Below are 20557 nucleotides of genomic sequence, written 5' to 3'. Positions count from 1 at the left end.
GGTGGTCGGTGGAAGAGTAAATAAAATAAAGAAATACTGACATATTATAATACCTTATTATCTAAAAGTTTTACTTAAAGTTTAGGTTTTGAACCATAGATTCGTTACACTATAGGTGCATATACATATTATGTAATTTATATAAGTGATGCATTAAATTGTGTTAGAAGTTCTAAAAGTTTAACAGAGATTTTAGCAAATAATTTAATCACGCTTCTCACCTAATACTTTTGAATTAGTTATCTAGTTACGGCTTATTGCCACCTTTGCTTAAATTAAGTGAAAATAACTTCACTCATTAATGACTTTAGTTTCACTATACAAAACATAACTTCCGGTGTTTCACAGGGCTCTCATCTAGGGCCAATACTATTAAATATACTTGTAAATTATATAAGAAGCTGTTTCTTTTTTGAACCTTTAATCATTGTAATGAGTATATGTAAGCAGAAAACCTCAAGCTTTGTCGTGTAGTTAGTAAATTCGAGGATTGCTTGTTGCTTTACTCAGGTCAGAATGATATTACTTCATGGTATACTTCCAATGATATTAAAGTGAATGTCCAAATTTATTAATTATAATTTACTACTGTTGTATAACAACTTAATTATATAGGTAACATAATAAGAAGAAAGAGTAATTCAGTACTTTTACTTACTTTACAGAACAACGGTACGTTTTACCAGTGTTTACAGAACACTACGACATTAGAATAAAGAAAGCTTCTAGGATGATTTGTCCTGACATATACCCAAAGTTTCCGAAACATCAAAACAAAAAATATTATTATGAAAGCGATACAGTTATATGTAGGCCACATTATACAATCGATATGCATATGTGACTCCAGCGTTTACAAAATAGATTAATGTGGCATCTACATTTCTCCCGTGGCAGATCGAAAAAAGATTTGCCAATTACATTTAAAATCAGGCTAAAGCACTTTTTTGTCTGATGACGATATTGACATTAGAGAATGGTAGAAAATTAATTGATAATATATCCGTTGCGTTTAAGATATTTAAGAATCAGGATGATTGTCCCAAATGTAAACTAACTTTAAATTTCCGAAGTATAATCTCATAATCCCAATTTCTCAAAATTCCCATTCAATATTTTGATGAACGAGTTATTTCTGACGTAATTATTATTATAGATCTACGATGCTATAAAAAAATACATTATATACATCCTAAATGCATGCAACAGTGTGTCATTATTGTTCACTGTTTAGAATGTCACTATTGTAGGTAGTTTGTCGTGCCATTAATGTCATTTTGACAACACGTAAATAACTTTAAAGACTAAAGTGGAGCTTCTAGCCTTCTGGAGCCAGTCAGAACTCAGATTGGGGAATTGTAATTTCTTTAATATTTCTTTTGTCATTTTATAAGTAATTACTTAGTTACTCCAGTGGCTCTTATAATTTCAGAAGCAACGAAACAAATAAGACAGTTGCTATACATATTGAAGTGACTAAAAAATAACATAAAGGTGTATGGCACAGTAAAGAGAATTTGTATTAACCCGTATCTGGCGTACTCATCACAAATGTTATTAGTTCATAGTAAGTCTGATTATTCAAATTCCTCCTAAAGAAAATAACTAATGCGTTGTGTTTACAATTACAAACATACATTAATTGTAGTATGATAAAGTTAATACAGTAAAAATAAAAGTGTCTCTAAAAAGCAACATGGGCTCCATGCGACCATCAGGACGATTTATGTCGTTTGCAAATAACATACAGAGAACACAGAAACAACCAGGTAAATGAACCTTTATTATATTAAATGTTCAAATAAATTGTAGCAACAAAATGCCTTTCTAATGAATCATAGGTCCAATGCCCTTGTTACACTAAAGTATTGTGATCTGATTAATTTTATCTGTAATATTAACTGTTTACATCTATCAAATTCTGTTATTTTTTTCCTGTAACTTTTATATTATGTGAGTAAAAATAATATAGTGTTTTTTTCAGTTCCAAGTAGTTTTACTCAAAGTCTATCAGGCAGTGAGACAGACGTTTCTACATCTAATGAAAACTTATCAAGAGAAGAGAGATATGTGGTAAGACATACAGCCAGAGTGGAACCCCAGGGACAAGAAAATCAGAGCCAAAATAACAACAATAGGAACTCTCTCAAGGTGCTATATTATTAATTATTCAATTAATGGTAATTTTTATGTGTTAAGTGTACCAAGTGATTAAAACATAGCACTTATATATCTTTAATAGGATAGTGTCACAGGAAGTAATCGTAACTCGCTAAAGGATTCAGTAGGTGGTGGTAATAGCAACAGAAGTTCACTGGATGTGTCCTCTTCCTCTTACAATACACTTATTATTCACAATCAAGATGATTCTTGGTCCTCTCGACCAACACCAATAAGGTAAGGCAAAAACAAACAGCAACCTAATGAGTTTATAAAAGAGTGCACTATTAGACTATTTATCATATATATTTTGTAATTTTAGAGAACATGAACGAACCACAAGTGAAGTGAAACATTCAAACACACAGTCATCTCCATATCATACATTGAAGAAATCAGAGATTAAGAAGCCAAGCGGGATACCATTACCTAAGATACATAAACAGCAAGAAGTGACAGCTAGTGCTAATTATATAGATATTGGTGGTCAACGGATATACACAAGTCCCCCTGACCATGGTGTTCAGGTAATTTGATTCTTATATTTATTCATAATATACTTATTATACCACTCATCCTTTGTTGTGATAGCTCTTCAAAAGTGGTTTTAATGTACATCTGCATTTTGTATTTAGATAGTTTTCCAATAAGCTATTTTAAATTGATACTAAAAGCATATATAATAATCATAAAATAAAATAAAATAAAATTAAAAATGCATGGAACCAACTAAATTATTGCCACCCACCCTTCAACATTGTGGCTGAACTGATTTTCCTAAATCCATATGCTGTATGGACATGAACAAAGATAATGTGCCAGATGGAATTCGGCTTTAGTACTTAAGTCAAGTGCACATAAACTGTCTTCTTTACTGACACACCTATCCTTAAGGTCTGTAATGGTGCTTAGGTTTTTAAAGTTTGCTAACATGCAGTTGGTGCCTATAAAACGTAGAGGTGCCAAACCTAATCAACCGATTTAGATGACCTGTGTTCTATGCATGTTTATGGAGTGTTTATTAGTCACCTTCTTATATATTTGGAAGAATATGATCTGTTAAGCGTTCGCCGATATGGATTTGGCGATGCGAACCCCAGCCTATCTTATCAGTTGCAAAAGTTGTGTTAAAAAAGAGTGCTTTTTGATTCAGTCCAACATTCTGTATTACACAATATACATTGACAATAATATTTCGTCTATTCCTGGGTTTTCCAATGACCCATAAAAACAGAGATATTCTTTGTATTAAATTGTTGATATCTCTTTTAGGAAATAACAGAAATTCCAGATGACTTCTTGAACCAATCATCTGTATTGAAGCACCTGGCTAAAGAGGTAGCTCAGTCACCTACTCCGCGAAATACGACCCCTCCCGCCTCACCGCATGCCCCCCGAGCGCCCTCCAAGTCGAGGGAGGAACGAATCAAAGGCAAAGCGAAGGCTAAACTGAGCAAGGAGAAGCTCAGTTTGTCAAGGTCACAGCCGGATTTGACCAGGTAACTTTCAGAACAAAATTTTAAAAACTTTCTATAGAAAATTAACTATTCATTAGTATTAAAAGACAAATTCGACTTTCCCAACAAATTTTCAATTTCAAATAATCAGTGTAGGAACAGAATTTTCTTTTGTATTTGTCGTCGAATTTGGCAACTCGTATATAGCTAGATCTTTCATATTATGATTGAAGAGTACTCAAAGTTCGATTTGTGAATACAAAAGGGTTCGGTATAATCATTAAATGCTAACATTGTTTTTCTAGCACTGGGCATCATTAGTTTAATTATGTTTTTTATATGCATGTTACAAAACCCATCAGTTATTTATTATTAAAAAAAACAACTTTACTACTGTTGTTTAGAACGATTAATATTAAAAAAAGCCCGCCCTAACGTCAAGAACTTTTTTATTTGTAAAATAATAATTTTATTCGAAAAGTGCCTGACGAGTTTTTAGGTCTTCCGACTGAACTGGATGGGAAATAACAATTATTGTGGTCATTTTGCAGTGTGGGTGTCCGAGCAGTACCAGGTGGTTCGGAATCTAGCGGCTGGTGCAGCGGTGGCGAAGGTTCCTTAGAGGAAGACGATGCCTTTACAGCAGTCCTCGATGCATTGGCTGCGGAGAACCATCAGCTCAAACGCCAGCTTGCTAATGCGTGTGAAAGGGTGTCTAAAACGTCTAAGGTACTTTAAATTTCACTACATTTTGTCACACAAGTTAAAAGGCGGATTTATGGCGACGCGACGCATGTAAATCTATGGATACCCTATGGTCCACAGATATAGTGTAGCTCTGTGGTAAAACGATTTTTATTTTTGTAAGTTCAAGAGGAAATAATGATTTTGGTGTTTGTGTAAAATGCGGATTATGCGTATAAAAACATGGCGAAACAACGTGTCCTTGCTATATAAATATAAATCTCGCTAAATAGATACAAGAGTTGCGGCTTTTCATATGTGCTTTTTAGTATGTTATAAGAAATTCGTAATTAATAAATAAAATATTATTACTTAAACCGGTGGACGAAGGAGGAGGTTAGATGGATATAAATGTATCAAACATCAACAGTAAAGATCCTATAAATATGATAAAAATAAAATTATATTAGAAAAATGGGATATATTTTTTAACTTTTCTATTTATTTTAAATACGTAAAAGAAATTAATATTACAATTACAGTTAATTGCAATAAAAATGTAACCTTTTAATACCGAAACTGTTATTTAAATATTGTCAATTTGCAAGAGTTAAAAATATATCGTATGATATTACGATGCGACCGTCTGATTCCGCGTACAACTAAATTTAATCGTGAGTAATGTTTATTTTCAGTTGTATTTACGTCACTTTGTTTGAATGAAAATCTGAGTACATTGCACTTATTTTGTTCAGCGTGATTCACCCGTGACCTTGTAATTAAGCGAGCAGGGTCAATAAGCACAAATCGATCAGTTTATTTATGTGCCAAACGGTTTTGATGTAGCAAGACAATCTATAATATCAAATGTCAAATATTCGTCTTGTATAACGAAAGACATTGGTGGACGTCTTATTAGCTCCAGCAGTGTCCCTTTAAGATCGAATTAGCTCCGCTATCATAAAAAAAACCGATTGTCGTAACAGCCGATGACGTTATTATTAAGTAATACATAGAATTCAGCCGAGACCTTTGATTTTGGTCAATATAACCAGCATATTGGTCTAAACGATGTCGTCGTAAATGAGATTGTATTTGTATATACTGTGGGTTGTATAGGGAATTTATAACACAGATTTTATGTGACAGATTTTTCCAATTCATGATAAATCTTAACTTTGAATATGCCTAGTGGTATCAGCGTACGAGTCTTATGCCTGAGGTCGTAAGTTCGATCCCCGGATGCGTACCAACGAACAATCTATTTGTGCTCATTTGAAACTCTCTTGTACGGTGTAGGTAGTAGCATCGTGAACAACCGGCATATCTTAGACCCAAAAAATCGACGGCGTGTCAGGCACAGAAGGCTGATCACCTACTTATTTAAAAACAAATTATCACGAAACATTGTAGCCATGATTCAAATCCTAAAAAGTTTAAACGTCAACGTATTTTGTGGGGAAATACAAACGAACCTAAGTAATGTTTTAAAAATATTTATATCATTAAAAATAAATATTTTTATCGATTTAAAAAACCTGTTAACGTTATAACTTATAACACATATGGTTTCATATTTATTAATTATTATCGTTTTGAATAAGACAGCAAGTGCTAAAATTAGCACATCTATGCAGCAATCGAGGTGAATACACTCGATTGTTGACTGTAAATTACCGTATTAATTGCTTTGTAACTGAATTTGTCTTGCTAAAAGCGGGACGTAGCTCAAACTAATTACGCAAATGCTATTTCAACGAAACTCTTAACTATTATGTTAACTAAAATTAGAAAGAAGGTTCTTAATTACTTGTAAATTAACCGATAAAAACTAGAAGGAGCTGTTTAACACTTGGTACTAGGAGAAGATCTAATAGAAGATGCAGTGCTAGAATAAAAAAAGATCTTTCATTTATATCTAACTGCATAGATATAAAAATAAATATTTAATTTTAATGTTAAAAGTACAGGTACAGTAGTGATGCTCCTTCGGTAAAGGCAAACATTATGAAAAAACAGGCATTTCTCGAACCCGAACACCGATTATATGTGTCAGAAACAAACTGACCTACTGAAATAAAAATGATCGAAGAAACAGTCGAAATCTTAATTTGTATGTTAATGATTTAATGACAGTTCGTATCGACAAATTTTCGTACAAATTATTTTTTTTACTTTCTACATATACTACCGTTAAAGCATCTTTACTAAACCCCCAGATGTAAGAAGCTAAGACGATATAATATATAGATTTGTATATTATTATTATTATATATTTTCTTTAAATCTGTGTAGTAAATCTAACTGTTGAAGAACACAGATAGTGTAGTGTTAATAAGCCTTTAGTGTTTATTGTATAATACTTATATATAAACAGAAAATTTACATTCAAATTAAACGTAACTCATAATAAATACAATAATTTTTTTAGCCTTTATAAGTTAAAAAAATTGATAAGAATTATTTAATTGAAGATTTCGTAAAGTAATAAAAAACTGATTATAGACATTATAATTGTGTGTTGATTAATGTAAATGTACTTTGTCTTAGTTGGAAGAGGAAGTCGAGAAAGTTCGTACAGCCCACGAAGACTTGGTTGGTTCGTGCGAGCGTCGAGAGAGGCTAGAACGTGCGGCGCGCGTACGATTACAGGCAGATTGCAGGAGGCTCCATGAACTCAATAGGGCGCTTAAACATCAGGTACATAACTCATAAGTATCGTCTGTATGTAAAATTCAGTGAAAGATTGACTGAAAGAATGACACAATTCGGTCACAGCTTAGTCGAATGGGCGATGACAGTCTTGGAGTTAAATTAAGTCGTTGACTGTCTATCGAAAGGTAGTATATGTATGTAATTGAGAATTTATTAATTATTATTAATCAATATTAATACGTAAAAAATACGTTTGTTTACGTGCTTACTTGCTTAGGTGTTTTGGCGTCGTTTTAGCCTAGTAGAGTTAAAAATATCACTAATAAATAATCTACAATCGTATTTAAATTCTTGGCATTGAAATGTAATAATGTGCAAGACCATTATTATGTTCCATTTAGCATTTAAGTCATATATCAGTTATAATGTTTTACCACTCCGGAGAATCGAAATAATAAAATATTTCTTTAATTAATTAGTATTCAAGTCAAACAATTAAATTTAATCAAAACGTTATAGCGTAGAGATAGACGTCTAGCCCTGATTAATTTTGTAATGAAATCGTGACCAAACATCATATACTACTTCACTCTTTGTATGCTGGAGGAAATTACACCCAACTTGTGTTAAATAATGTTTAAATGTTTTTGTGAAATTAGGTATATAATTTCTTCAACTAGAAGTGTTAATTCTACATAAATGTTAAACTATGTTCAGGTGGAATTGCTATCTCAAGGCGTGCGTGCAGATGCTGACAGTAACAGTGAGGTGCTTCGTAAAGAGTTGCAAAACAGAGAAATGCTTATTGCACAGCTTATTACACAAAGTATGTATTTTATTCGACTTCGGAAACCCCGAATGAAAATGTAGCATTCGACGTTTAATTTTACGGAATCAGATGTTTTTTACTTGTTCTGTAAAATAAAAATAAAATACTTTTATTATGGAACATAAGATAGACAGGTATCACTTATTCCACGTCATTGGCAGAGAATACAGAGGGCGTAGGCCGAGAGAAAAAACCGGCGTAAAAAACTCTGGGTCCTCTTTTAAAAATTCAAATAATTAAACAATACTTATTTTGAAACAAAGGTAGCAAATTAATTAGAAGTAGCCTGCCCAGCACTAGTCCCAGGCCCTTTTATCAACGAGTTAATTGGTTATAAATATATTTTACTTATAATACTCTAGTATTCGGAGAAATTAATTCTAACGTCTGAAAAATATACAAAATCATGGTGATTTCAGACAAGGAGTTAGCATGCGCGAAGGAACGTCAAGAGATTGAGATGTCTGCCCAGCGTGCGACTTTGCAAGAACAGAGGACCCACATCGACATCCTGGATACAGCACTCACCAATGCGCAGGCTAATGTTGTGAGACTTGAAGAAGAGGTAATTTTAAGAATTCAAATTCTGTATTTTTCATATCCACTTAAATGAATTTTTATGCAGGCACGACCACCGAAATAAAATACCCACAAAAAATTATGTGAATACAAAAACTATATAAAGACTAATATTTGAATTTATAATTTAATAATCTTAATATTTTAGTAAAGGTAACGTTCAAGTATTACCTAAGCACTATGGGGGGGGGGGGTGTTTCTTATTTGGTGATTATCGGTAATTATTTACTTTTTTACACAAATTACCCACATATGCTATGCTTATAGGGGTGGGGAGGATGTGGTATATGGACTTTGTTTCCGAACTTAGACGCTTAATAGGTCCGTTGTACGTAAAGTCCTGGCTTTAGTCCTGGGGTGGGGGGATAGGGTTATAAATTGCAGTAAATCTGTTTACGTAATACTTGATCGGCTTCAAATGACAATCTTTATTAAGTTTATAAAAATAAGTACATTTTTAAGTGAATTTCCCTGATAGATATTCTGGATCGTCGGACCAAATTTTGAATCATTACATAACTGTACCGCTATTACGATGTTTTGATTGTTACTATATTTATGTTTATTTAAAGGAAATAAACAAAACGATATTTATGTTCACTTAAAAACACACACACCGCAAATTATAAATAATTAGGATTAGTTTGTAGATAATTTTCTTCATATATAACATTATTTTGGCTATATTTTTAATTGTATTTAGTGTCGTCACACAAGTGGTTACGTAGAACGGGTGAGGGGACTCCAGCGAGCCTTAGCTTCAATACAACAGGCCTCCGACAGACGAGAACACACTGAGAGGAAATTACGAGCTCAGTTGGAGAAGGAATTGCAGACACTCCGGTAAGTTTGAAGTAATGAAAACAGTAGTCATAGATTATGTAAATACAAATTAATTATTTCGAATGTTTTTATTGATTTAACCTTTAAGTTTAGGCAAATGAATTTTCGTCCTTCAACGTGTATTTTATTTACTTATTCAATGACAGGAACTGCTTAGAAACTGTTAGTTATATAATGCTGTTAGTGTTAGTAGAGGTCCTTTAAAAAATAATTTGCGATAAAGCGGTAACTCTGTCATAAAAATTCCAGTACATTTTTCACGCACGATTCACAGCGTAATATAATGATTATACTTTAGCAAACGCGAATGCACCTGCGGAGGTGTAGGCAGTCGTGTCGGAGGGGCCGAAGGGGGTGAAGAAGCCGAACTCCGAAGACAAGTGAGGGAGAGAGACGAACGACTTCTCGCTCTAGAGGGAGAGTGTGCGAAGTGGGAACAACGGTATTTGGAGGAGGCCGCTTTGAGGCAGGCAGCTGTTTCCGCCGCGTCTATACCTAAGTGAGTTTATTTTTATAGAAAAGGGGGCAGAAAGGTTACCCGACGCCGAAGAATACTCAATTCCAGAATGTTCGCAAGTACGTTGCTGTGATCATAATGTGAAAATTTATGCACTCTTATCTTGCAGGTTATGTGATTAAATTTATTTTCAACAAAATTACTATGAAGTCTCTCTGTCAATTTGGCTCAATATCTTTGTTTAAATTCGAATAAAAACTATAGCGAAAAATTTCTTTTTTTTTCGTTTATATATTAATTGTAATATCGTCTTGCATAGGGATGCGAAGATAGCAGCTTTGGAGAAAACTTCAGCGGAATCTGAGCGACTAATGGCTGAAGTGCGCAGTGAAAAGATACGTCACATGGACGAACTTCACTCTGCACAGAAAAAGGTCGCTGACCTTGAAAGCAGGTATTAATACTGTCTAATACTATTGTAGCCCAGTCATATTAGGTAAGAAAAGGGGTCAACCTCGGAATGAAAGATAATAAGCTGCAAATTGGTATGAACCTTTGTTTTGTCATTCTAAATGTTGTCTCAAAAGTCACAATCGTTATCGTGTCCGCGTCTCAAGATATTCAAGGTCAAAGGTCACAAAAATCGGTTTTTCGCGAATATCTGGCTTCCTGTCGGTTAAATGAGATTTGCATTTATTATAAAAGTTGTAGGCTATAAAATTCCCTACAACTTTTGTTTAAACTTTTTTTTCATACGACCAACCGTTTTGAAGGTAGAGCGCGAAGTGCACATCGTACAGTCATAAACCTGTACAACTGTCAACACTTCCACCAACAAGTGTAGCAGCTCATCAACACATAAAACGTGTCTACTACCAGATTCAAACGTGGTTAGGGAAGGACTTAGAACCTCAAGAATGGGGCTGGATGCTTGAAAATGAAATCCTGGAGCCCATACGAACGTTATTACCTCCAGCACCAGCCGAACTACTAAACGTAATATTTTGCAATTGCAAAAATGGTTGTGGTTCCCGCTGTGGATGCAGAAAATCAGGGCTATAATGTTCTTTAGCTTGCGGCCAGTGCAACGGACAAGCTTGCCTCAACGCTTCACTGTATCCAAGTAATCCCGATGAAGAAAATACATATGATCCCGATATTCTGGAAGGTTTGGAGATAAACATGACAGATAATGAGGATGATGACAATGAATCGAACATTTTTGAGCGACAAGAAGAAGAAGACGAAGAAGAAGAAGATAATTAGCTTCCATTTCCAATTTCATTACAATTAAAATCAACAAAGATACTTTTGATATTTGAACTCACATTTTGATAAATGTATATTATGCCGTATTTAATAATAAATAAAAATATGTGTAAAATATATACTCTTACTATCATTTTAACTTAAAATAAAACTAAAATATATAATCCAGAATTAATAATATTTTATACTTAAATAGTTAAATATGAATAATTATATATAAATAATCAAGTTACTTACTTTAATTAAATATAAATAATTAATAGTTAGAACATAAATAATAGGCATTGTTTAATAATTATAATTATTGTAAATAATTGACTTTATAACGTACTGATAACCATAACTCACGCTTGACCTTGCATTAGGCCGTATATGACTGTACGATGTGCACTTCGCGCTCTACCTTCAAAACGGTTGGTCGTATGAAAAAAACGTTTAAACAAAAGTTGTAGGGAATTTTATAGCCTACAACTTTTATAATAAATGCAAATCTCATTTAACCGATAGGAAGCCAGATATTCGCGAAAAACCGATTTTTGTGACCTTTGACCTTGAATATCTTGAGACGCGGACACGATAACGATTGTGACTTTTGAGACAACATTTAGAATGACAAAACAAAGGTTCATACCAATTTGCAGCTTATTATCTTTCATTCCGAGGTGAAACCCCTAATATGACTGGGCTATTGTAAGTTAGGAGTTTATTTAATTTATTTGATTAATTAATATAATAACATTTAAAAATCGACAGACGTACTCGTACTTCAAACTAATAAAAGCAAACAAATGAATATCTAATTATCCTATCATCCTTTTCTTATATACCATTACATACATATATCTTATAGTGGTTTTTCAGAAATTAAATAATATAAAAATATTAGTTTATTTTGTTAGTTATATCCCGTATTAGTTAGTGAATGAAATATATGAAAAATCGCTTATACATCTACAAACGTTTTTCTTATCAGAGTGAAAGAGTTGGAATCCAAGGTTGCCGAACGCGACGCGATGATCAAAGTCCTGCAGAAACATACGAGTGGTGCTTCCCTGAGGAATAATTCCAGTCGCGAAGAATTAGGTAATTTTAGACTCACCAGAAGATTTTACCTTAAAATAATTCATGCCTTGCTAGAGTTTTCAAAATGGAATATTTAAACCTAATTAACTTATGAATATAGTATAATAGAGTAAACTGTTTTTTGTTTAAATTTAATGCAATTTTTTATATTTATTTTTTCAGTGGGTCTATCTTCCGGTGCATCATTCTCTAGTACGGAAGGTGTGAGCGGGACAGGTGTATCGGGAGTGAGCGGGTCGGGCGTATCGGTGAGCGGACGTTATCGCCATCTCGCACGGCGAAATTATTCCCCGCATAATGATAACGCTAGCGGTGAGTAATCTGTTAAATAATTTTATAATCACATCACACAAAATATGTCTACACATATCAAAAATCTGTTTATGAAATAAATCATGCAGCATGTATACGTATGAGATGTACACAGTACACACACTATATTCTAGTGCTGTAAAACTTAAAACTCATAACATATTTATTTGCTTAACTTTACTTAATGCTGAATATCAAGAAGTCCGATAGATTGAATAATAAAATCCTAAGAAACCATACGAAAATTGAAGACGTCACAACGAGGATACGAAGATTGAAATGGAACTGGGCTGGTCATATAAGAGGTATAGAAAAGTGGAACAAAAAGATCATATATTGGTACCCTAGAAGCAAGAGAAGAGATCGAGGTAGACAGTTTCGAACAGTTTCAAAATATGGACTAGGAAAGCAGAACAGAGTGGAAAAAAATGGAGGAGACCTTTACCAAACTTGGGAAAACAGATCGGTTATCAGTGTTCCCGACTCACTAGAGACTATAGTTTAAGATTTCTGTCTGAATAAAGGCTTATATTATATTATTATTATAACATAACCGCGCATTTTGTTTTGTACATAGTTTTGGTTACAAAAATACTTTATTTATAATTGTGATTTCAGGATGCGGTTTCGACAGCACATCCCTTCGCCTAGAGGAGCAGTTGGCAGCACTGGAATCCCGCCTGGAACGGCCACCTGTGCCCGCCGTGAGTTTCCTGCAGCAGACCGACCTGACCCCGCCGCATGCCTCCTACTACTGATACACACCCAATACGCGAAAAAACACAAGATTAACGCGTTTTATCACATGTCATTATTATAGTGAAAACTCTATTAACGCTCGAAGAACTGGCATCTTGAACATTGTATGGAAACCAACTAGTCGAATTATTTCGATGTTTTACGGTTTGGCGTGTCATGGAGTTTACTGTAAATTATTATTTTCTGATTACTGACTTAGGTAACATTTGATTGTTTGACATTTAAAAAAAAACTTAACCAATTGTTACAATTTTAAATTAGATTACAATATTTGAACCGATAAATGCGTTCACAAAAAGAAAGTCTTGAGCCGAAATATAAAATGTGCTTACACATGTCAGAAATTTTATTCTTAAATAAAATGTCTGACATGACAGTCTAGGAAAACATTTTTTTTAAATATCCGCGGACTGAATGGTAGAAGAAAATCCATTCAAATCAATTCCCACGTAAAGACACACATTTCAATATGTTATAATAAAACGGTGCACGTATACGTTGACCGCGTTCATACGTGCACGTATACGCTGATTAACAAAATATTGTATCATCGACCAGTACATGGAATAAAGCCTGTGCTTGGTTAAATTTTCAAAGTACTTACTTAATTAACGAATTATGTCTTTGGGGAATATTTGGAGCAAGTTCTATAAATTTAAATAATGGATCATACCTATAAACCTACCATAGACTAGGATAATGATTTAGTAGATCCCCGGTACAATTTTTTTATTCAGATATGAGCAGTGTTGGCCTAGTGGCTTCAGCGTGAGACTCTCATACCTGAAGTCGTAGGTTCGATCCCCGGCAGTGCACCAATGGACTTTCTTAGTGCGCATTTAACATTTGCTCGAACGGTGAAAGAAAGCATCGTGAGGAAACCGACATGTCTTAGACCCAAAAAGTCGACGACGTGTGTCAGGCACCTACTCGCATATTAGATTTAAAAAATGATCATGAAACAGATTCAGAAATCTGAGGCCAAGACCTAAAGAGGTTGTAGCGCCACTGATTTTTTTATCTGGTTAATCAGTCATTCTTCAATTCACTTAAATTGTTCAACTACTAATATCGCTTAATCAAGTAGTGTGTGCTTCTAACAATTTACACACATTCCAAACCAAACAACATTCCTCAAAGTGTTTTGTGTGAATTTGCAGCTTCATAATTTCTAATACTCGCTAATCAGAGGTATATTTAGAGAATTTTTTATAGATATTGGAACATTTGTGCCTTTATGAGTGCCTTAAAGTTTTACCCGATTTCGTCTTATTTTTTAGGTTCCTCACAGGATCAACTATTTATAAAATATATTGACTTAATATCTCTAAAATTTACCTGTTAATTGTGGTACACATAATTAAATTTAAAATAACCGTTTTATACCGCATAAAATGGCATTATTAAAACATTTTAAATTGCCAATCAAATGTATGGTTTTAGGAATCTCTTAAATTCTTCTCTTAGCTATTTGACTCCACTAGTCGTAAAACTAATGTAGATATAATTTTTAACTTTAAGGCATTGGTCACAAAAATATGCCAAAGTTAGTTCTAAGATGTGGTGAATGATACAGTTGTCTTTAGAAATAGCAGACACTTTTGTATGACACGAAATAATGTTTAAAATAATTCGAAATTATTCATAACTTTGATTGGATGAAAAAAATATTGAATTTTTTTTTGGGAATAAAATAACTTGAGGGAACATATTGTCTATTGGTTCTGAAGATGTTTAATTCTCTTAGAATTCCTATTCTCTCTGCTATTTGGTGTACGTCTGGAATCGTTGAAATTTACAAAAATAACTGTATCATTTGCAAGGACGCCGGTTTTTGGTATATTAGGTAAATGTTTATTTTTGTATTTATTTTTAGCATTAACTGTTGTACCTTATACAGCAGATATTGTTAGATATCTATTTTATCTTTATAAACAAAGATGAATTTATGATATTTTACAATTGAATCGGAGGCTAATTTTAAGGAAATATACTCTGTCGTAATATATTTTGTAATCGATTTATTTATAGAGAGCATGAATAAAAATGTGTTTTGTTTGTTGTGGTTTTACTGATTGTCCTAACATTTTGCTTTGGAGCTTTATAATAATAATTGCTGGCGAAAGATTCTATATGATAAGACACGAATTCTGAACACTGTCTTACGAATGATTTGATGACTCATATCCGTTTTAATAAATGTTAAAATAAATATGTACATCTGTCTACGACTGTAAATATACTGTAGTCTCCAATTTGTATATTATTGTATCAAATTCTAAAGCTCTTTTTAATTATAGAATATTAGTGCGAGTCCGCCAAAGCTTTAAATCGCTTTTCGGGAATTGATATAAAATTATTTTTAAAAGAAAATGAGTCTAAAAAAATCTTTCAACATTTCATCATTGTCATATGTCTTCTTCATATGTCAGGAGTTATCAAGTTATCATAAACTTTAATACCGTAAACAATATCACCATCAGGCTCCTGTGCCAATTAATTTTACCATATCTAGAGAGGTCTATGCTGTTTCCCCGGACTGAGCACAGTTGGAGCTCGTGCTGGTAACGGACGTGGAGAAGAAGCATTGCTTTTGGAACGTCAGGGACGGGCTTCGCAACAAACCAGGTCATCAAGCCTTCCGCCGCCACCGTCTGCTCTGCCACGCCCACCACGAAAGCCTTCTGCTCGTAACACCAGATATGATCGCCTGGAACACAGAGATGGTCGTAAAGTTAGTAATGTATAATTTTCGCGCTTAAATTAATATAGTTAAAAGCTTCAGCTCGAGCTTAAAAGCTTCCTTAAAGGAGCTTTAACCTGCAGATGCAACCATTTTCAGGATTCAGACGGGTCTGGATCGATTGCTTCGACTGCCTCACGGAGCTCACCATTGCCATATGACACAGTTCGAAAGCTACCATCAGTGCCAACATCCGCTTCTCTGCCAGCTGCGGAATCCAGGGAATCACTGGTTCGACCCCGGGATTCGAGTCTCCCTTCACCATCAAAGCTTGCTGTGTATGCGGCAGCCAGACGCCGGTCCGCTGAATCTGCCAAAGATAACAAACGGACACACCACTATCGTATTCAGTTTTAAATATAAAATTCTGAAGTTCGTAAATTGTCTTCAGATAACTCTGAAAATTTTTCGTATTAGGCGTTAAATTTTCATAACTAATTTGTGTTCAATGCACCTAGTCGTTTTATTTTTGTTTTGTTTTCATATAATTGCCATGATTCTAGTATGTGTTTGGAATGTAGTTTGTAAAAAGAATATTTTTTTTCATATATAATTTAGTAGTTTCATTATTCTCAACAACGACCCACGAGTTTATTCTAAAATAGAAATATATCACACCCAAATGTATTGATTTATTAAAAGTGGGCGGTTAAGAACCATTTTATGAAGATCGTGGTCAGACTCGTTTATTACGTTGTATAAGTTGACAAGGGATTGTGGTTTCTTCTCAGTGAACCACGATGTAAACAATAGTCTTGTCTAAAAATAAACCTGTGTTACAAGTGTGACCAGCTGATATTTCTATATCAGTTTACTGTAAGTATTTAACAAATAATTTAAACAGGCGAAATGAATAAGCACACGTGATACTTCATTTATGTAATCTGAACTTAAAAAGCAGGTGTTAAGAATTAGTGTTTATAATTTGATTTAAGAGTTAAACTTGTTTACACTAGTATTGATGACATTGCTATAACAATTTAAATATTTAACATTAGTAGTAATTATAGACTCGTGTATTGTATAGGCAATCTCAGCTAATATAAATTAGTTCTTTGCATTGCCTGTCTTATTAAACATTTTCAAATGTATCTATCAAAAATAATAAATCAAAATTCGTTACATCTATTTCGGAATGAAATTGTTTGTATTACGACGATATTTATAAAAACCTAACACATTCTAAAATTATATTTTTCTGAGAAAGCACGTATACTACGATTATTTTATTAAGATGTGTTTTCTGATTTAATATTGTTTACAAGTTTTTGTTTGATTAGAATTAATACGTGACTAATATTGTCAATTTTAGGTTGTGTTTTTGTAAGCAAAATTAAACTACTTTTTTAATGTTGTTAGCACATATTGAAGAATTCGACGTAATATATATTTATTGAATATTAAATGTTTTATTATTGATCCACTTCTTTCTATATAATTAATATAATCATTAGTTTTATCTGTAGTTGCGTTCGATACATAATTCAGTATCGAACTGTTACATCCCTAAATTTCAGGTGTAACGCTGAATTTTTTTCATAATTGAAGAGTTATATTACAAAACATATTAAGTCTCTTTTAATAATGGCTCGGGAGGGTTTACCCTTTACAAAATAAATGTCTCAAAAAGCACCATTTTCAAATCAAATTAAAAAAAAAATAAGTTCGCGATTCACGCCCGAACCCAATAATTAATCCTCAATCTCAGATTGTTTTCAAAATAGGTCGTGACAGTCGATCGATCTCCTATCTGCATCCCAATAACCAAACCCTACGAAGACAATAATTTCAGACAGACATTTTTGGCGACAGATAGAATGCATTCTCTTAGCTCTTCTCACTCATATATGATAATCAATATGAACTAAATAAAACTCTACAAATAATATTATTGGAGAGCGGTTGTCAAATATTAACTAAGCATAATTAATCCACAAATAAATAAATTTTTAAAAATTGAAATTAAAAAGAAAATGTTTTCCGGTTATGGGATGTTCTATATTTATAAATCACAACCCATTTTTATCTTTGTTAAATTGATATATTACTTCACAAACAACGGTAATTAAATTATATTCTTATAGAAAATCTCAAAGGAAAAAATACATGCTCACTCGTCTTAAAAGTCTATTCTGAGTGACGTCTGTTTTCTTCTTTTCTAAGTGTCCTGTATTTATATTGACCATATATCAAAATCGTATAGAAACTACTTCACCAAAGAGTATGTACATTTTTAGTGCGTATCTACGATACGCTACATCACCCCCCTACGGAGACAGAAAAGCTAAGTAGACAAATGATAGTATGTAACAATAAAATAAAAGGTACTTAAAATATTACACAATAAAAATTTTTACATTACAAAGAAATACTAGAGCATTATAAATCTAATCTAGTCTTAAATCTAACCCTTCTGCCTGACCTGGTAACCACAGGATTAGGGGCAGAAATGGGAGGAATATTTTCCACAGTAGGCGAAAGTAATGACGGCGGTTCAGGGCCAGCGGGTGCAGGACCAGGTGTGCGAGCTGAAGGAAAGGCAAACTGCTCGACGAACGCTGGTTTAACGCGATCGACACTTACAGTGATGTCCTTCCCCTTTAAATCGATATTCAAGGTTTTACCATCAGTGGCGTACTTTAATACTTTAAATGGACCTGTGTATGGTGGCTGCAGAGGACGTCTGACGGTATCGTCACGCAAAAATATGTGCGTCGCTCCAGGTAGCTCTTTAAATACGAAGGGTCGTTTGTTGCCATGTCGCGATGATGGTGTTGATTGTACTTTAGCCATTTTCCGTCGAAGAGGTACAACGAAATCAGCCTGGTTTTCCATTGCGAAAGTTGGCTGTTCATCTGGGATAAGGAGTTGTCCTGGTAGACGTAATGTCATTTCTGCAACTGAGCAGTTCAGGTCTTCCTTAACGGCAGACCGCATACCCAGCAATACCAATGGCAACGCTCTAGTCCACGTGTCATCGTGGCAAGTTAGGGCGGCTTTAAGTTGCCGGTGAACTCGCTCAATCATGCCGTTTGCGCAGGGATTATAAGAAGTAGTTCTTTTACGCCTTGTGGCAAACCTTAACATCAGACGATGGAAGTGATCCGAGTCGAACTGCGTGCCCTGGTCGGTTGTCAAAACAGCTAGGACACCGAAGCGTGGAATCCATTCACGGGTGAACGTTTCAGCTACTTCCTCAGCGGTGATAAAATGCATAGGCCAAGCTTCAGCCTACCTGGTCACTATCTATAGCTGTGAGGAGGTAAAGGTAACCGTTACTGAAAGGTGGAGGTCCAACGATGTCAATGTGTACATGCAAAAATCGACCAGATGGCAATTTAAATTCTCCTATTGGCGCCGAAACGTGTCGCGTAATTTCAAATTGTGAAACTAGTCAAAAACAGCGCGGCGAACAGGAGGTGTTAAATAGGGACGCGTTTTTTCAGTTGATATGTCACAAATAATAGAGATATGTGTTCCAGGAATATTAACCTTAGAAAGTTGAAACTAAGATGGTAGAGAGCTCTGGATCAGACTCTTTGGACTTTAAAAGAGCTTCATAATCTTTTTCAATCGATATTGTCTCTATGCGTGACATCGCGTCAACAACTACATCTTCTTTTCCATTTACGTGTCTGATATCAGTAGTGAATTGAGAAATAAATGAAAGCTGATTGAGTTGTACCGGGGTAAGTTTTTCTTGGCGCTGGGAAAATGCATAAATCAACGGCTTTTGGTCCGTATAAATAGTGGCAGATTATCCTTCGAAAATGTCGAAAATGTTGGATCGCTTTATACTGTGAACAGTCCTCCTTGGTGCCAAAAATGCACTTCGACGAATTAACGACAATGCCATATTCTGAAAATCTTCGGAACAATGAGCGAAGGTGCTCAGCATGCTCCTCAGGAATTTTGGAAAAGACACCAGCATCATCCTGTTTGTCGGGGTCACCATTTATGGGATGTTCTATATTTATAAATCACAACCCATTTTTATCTTTGTTAAATTGATATATTACTTCACAAACAACGGTAATTAATTTATATTCTTATAGAAACGCTCAAAGGAAAAAATACATGCTCACTCGTCTTAAAAGTCTATTCTGAGTGACGTCTGTTTTCTTCTTTTCTAAGTGTCCTGTATTTATATTGATCATATATCAAAATCGTATAGAAACTACTTCACCAAAGAGTATGTACATTTTTAGTGCGTATCTACGATACGCTACATCGTCGAACAGAACGAAAAAGTATTTTTAAATAAAATATTGCGTAATAATAAAACATTAAGGATACGAAACAAACATCCTTTATCCGTAAACATTTAGAGCATTGAGATACAAACGATAGTCATATACATATTATATTTAGTTATTAAGTTAATGGCGTAAACATACAATGTAGGCGGCGTTGCAAAAATTGTATCGAAGAGCAAGTCAGCCGGCGCACGTATCTATACGAGAAAACTTGTCATATCATGAAACTAGTTATGTTTGGTAACAAAAAAGCTGCCTGGCTACAATGTAAAATTTATCATGAATACTAGAAAGCGGTTACCGGCGTGCCATCAAGCATCAACACTTTCGTTGTGCGATTCAAATCTTAGTACCGTTTGACACCTTCCACCGCGTAACTGTAACATAAAATGCGCTCCGTTTATTTTGTGACCTCAATAATGGACCGCCTTGACTAACTGACAATCGGTAACACGAACTATTCGATAGTTA

The 20557-nt window shown here is 34.1% G+C and overlaps 1 protein-coding gene across 3 annotated transcripts; it reads left to right on the top strand.

Moving 5' to 3' along the window:
* The first annotated feature begins 1266 nt into the window (after positions 1–1266).
* On the top strand, positions 1267–16934 carry LOC110995184 (angiomotin). 3 transcript variants are annotated; one of them, XM_022262231.2, is made up of 18 exons: positions 1267–1358; positions 1433–1769; positions 1985–2151; positions 2243–2397; positions 2483–2687; positions 3433–3659; positions 4169–4346; positions 6852–7001; positions 7674–7782; positions 8205–8350; positions 9068–9207; positions 9506–9706; positions 9984–10118; positions 11907–12016; positions 12179–12328; positions 12947–13032; positions 15603–15821; positions 15930–16933. In XM_022262231.2, the coding sequence occupies exons 2-18, from the start codon at positions 1697–1699 to the stop codon at positions 16185–16187; spliced, it is 2709 nt and encodes a 902-aa protein (XP_022117923.1). In that variant the 5' UTR covers positions 1267–1358; positions 1433–1696; the 3' UTR covers positions 16188–16933. The 3 variants fall into 3 exon arrangements, with proteins under 3 accessions (XP_022117923.1, XP_022117924.1, XP_045489025.1); XM_022262232.2 differs by having other exon boundaries at positions 1308–1567; positions 15930–16934; XM_045633069.1 differs by lacking the exons at positions 15603–15821; positions 15930–16933 and having other exon boundaries at positions 1311–1769; positions 12947–13859.
* Positions 16935–20557: the final 3623 nt, after the last annotated feature.

This window comes from Pieris rapae, chromosome 2, assembly GCF_905147795.1.
Source record: "Pieris rapae chromosome 2, ilPieRapa1.1, whole genome shotgun sequence".
In the NCBI taxonomy this organism is placed as follows: domain Eukaryota; kingdom Metazoa; phylum Arthropoda; class Insecta; order Lepidoptera; family Pieridae; genus Pieris; species Pieris rapae.
Note: the sequence above shows the minus strand (reverse complement) of the source record. Positions and strands in the feature narration are given on the sequence as shown.

Excerpts from the sequence above, each read along its gene's own strand:
- LOC110995184 (XM_022262231.2), top strand. The coding sequence starts at position 1,697 with ATGGGCTCCATGCGACCATCAGGACGATTTATGTCGTTTGCAAATAAC. Across the intron at positions 2,152-2,242 it reads ACAATAGGAACTCTCTCAAG|GATAGTGTCACAGGAAGTAA; the intron begins GTGCTATATTAT and ends TATCTTTAATAG. Across the intron at positions 3,660-4,168 it reads TCACAGCCGGATTTGACCAG|TGTGGGTGTCCGAGCAGTAC; the intron begins GTAACTTTCAGA and ends GTCATTTTGCAG.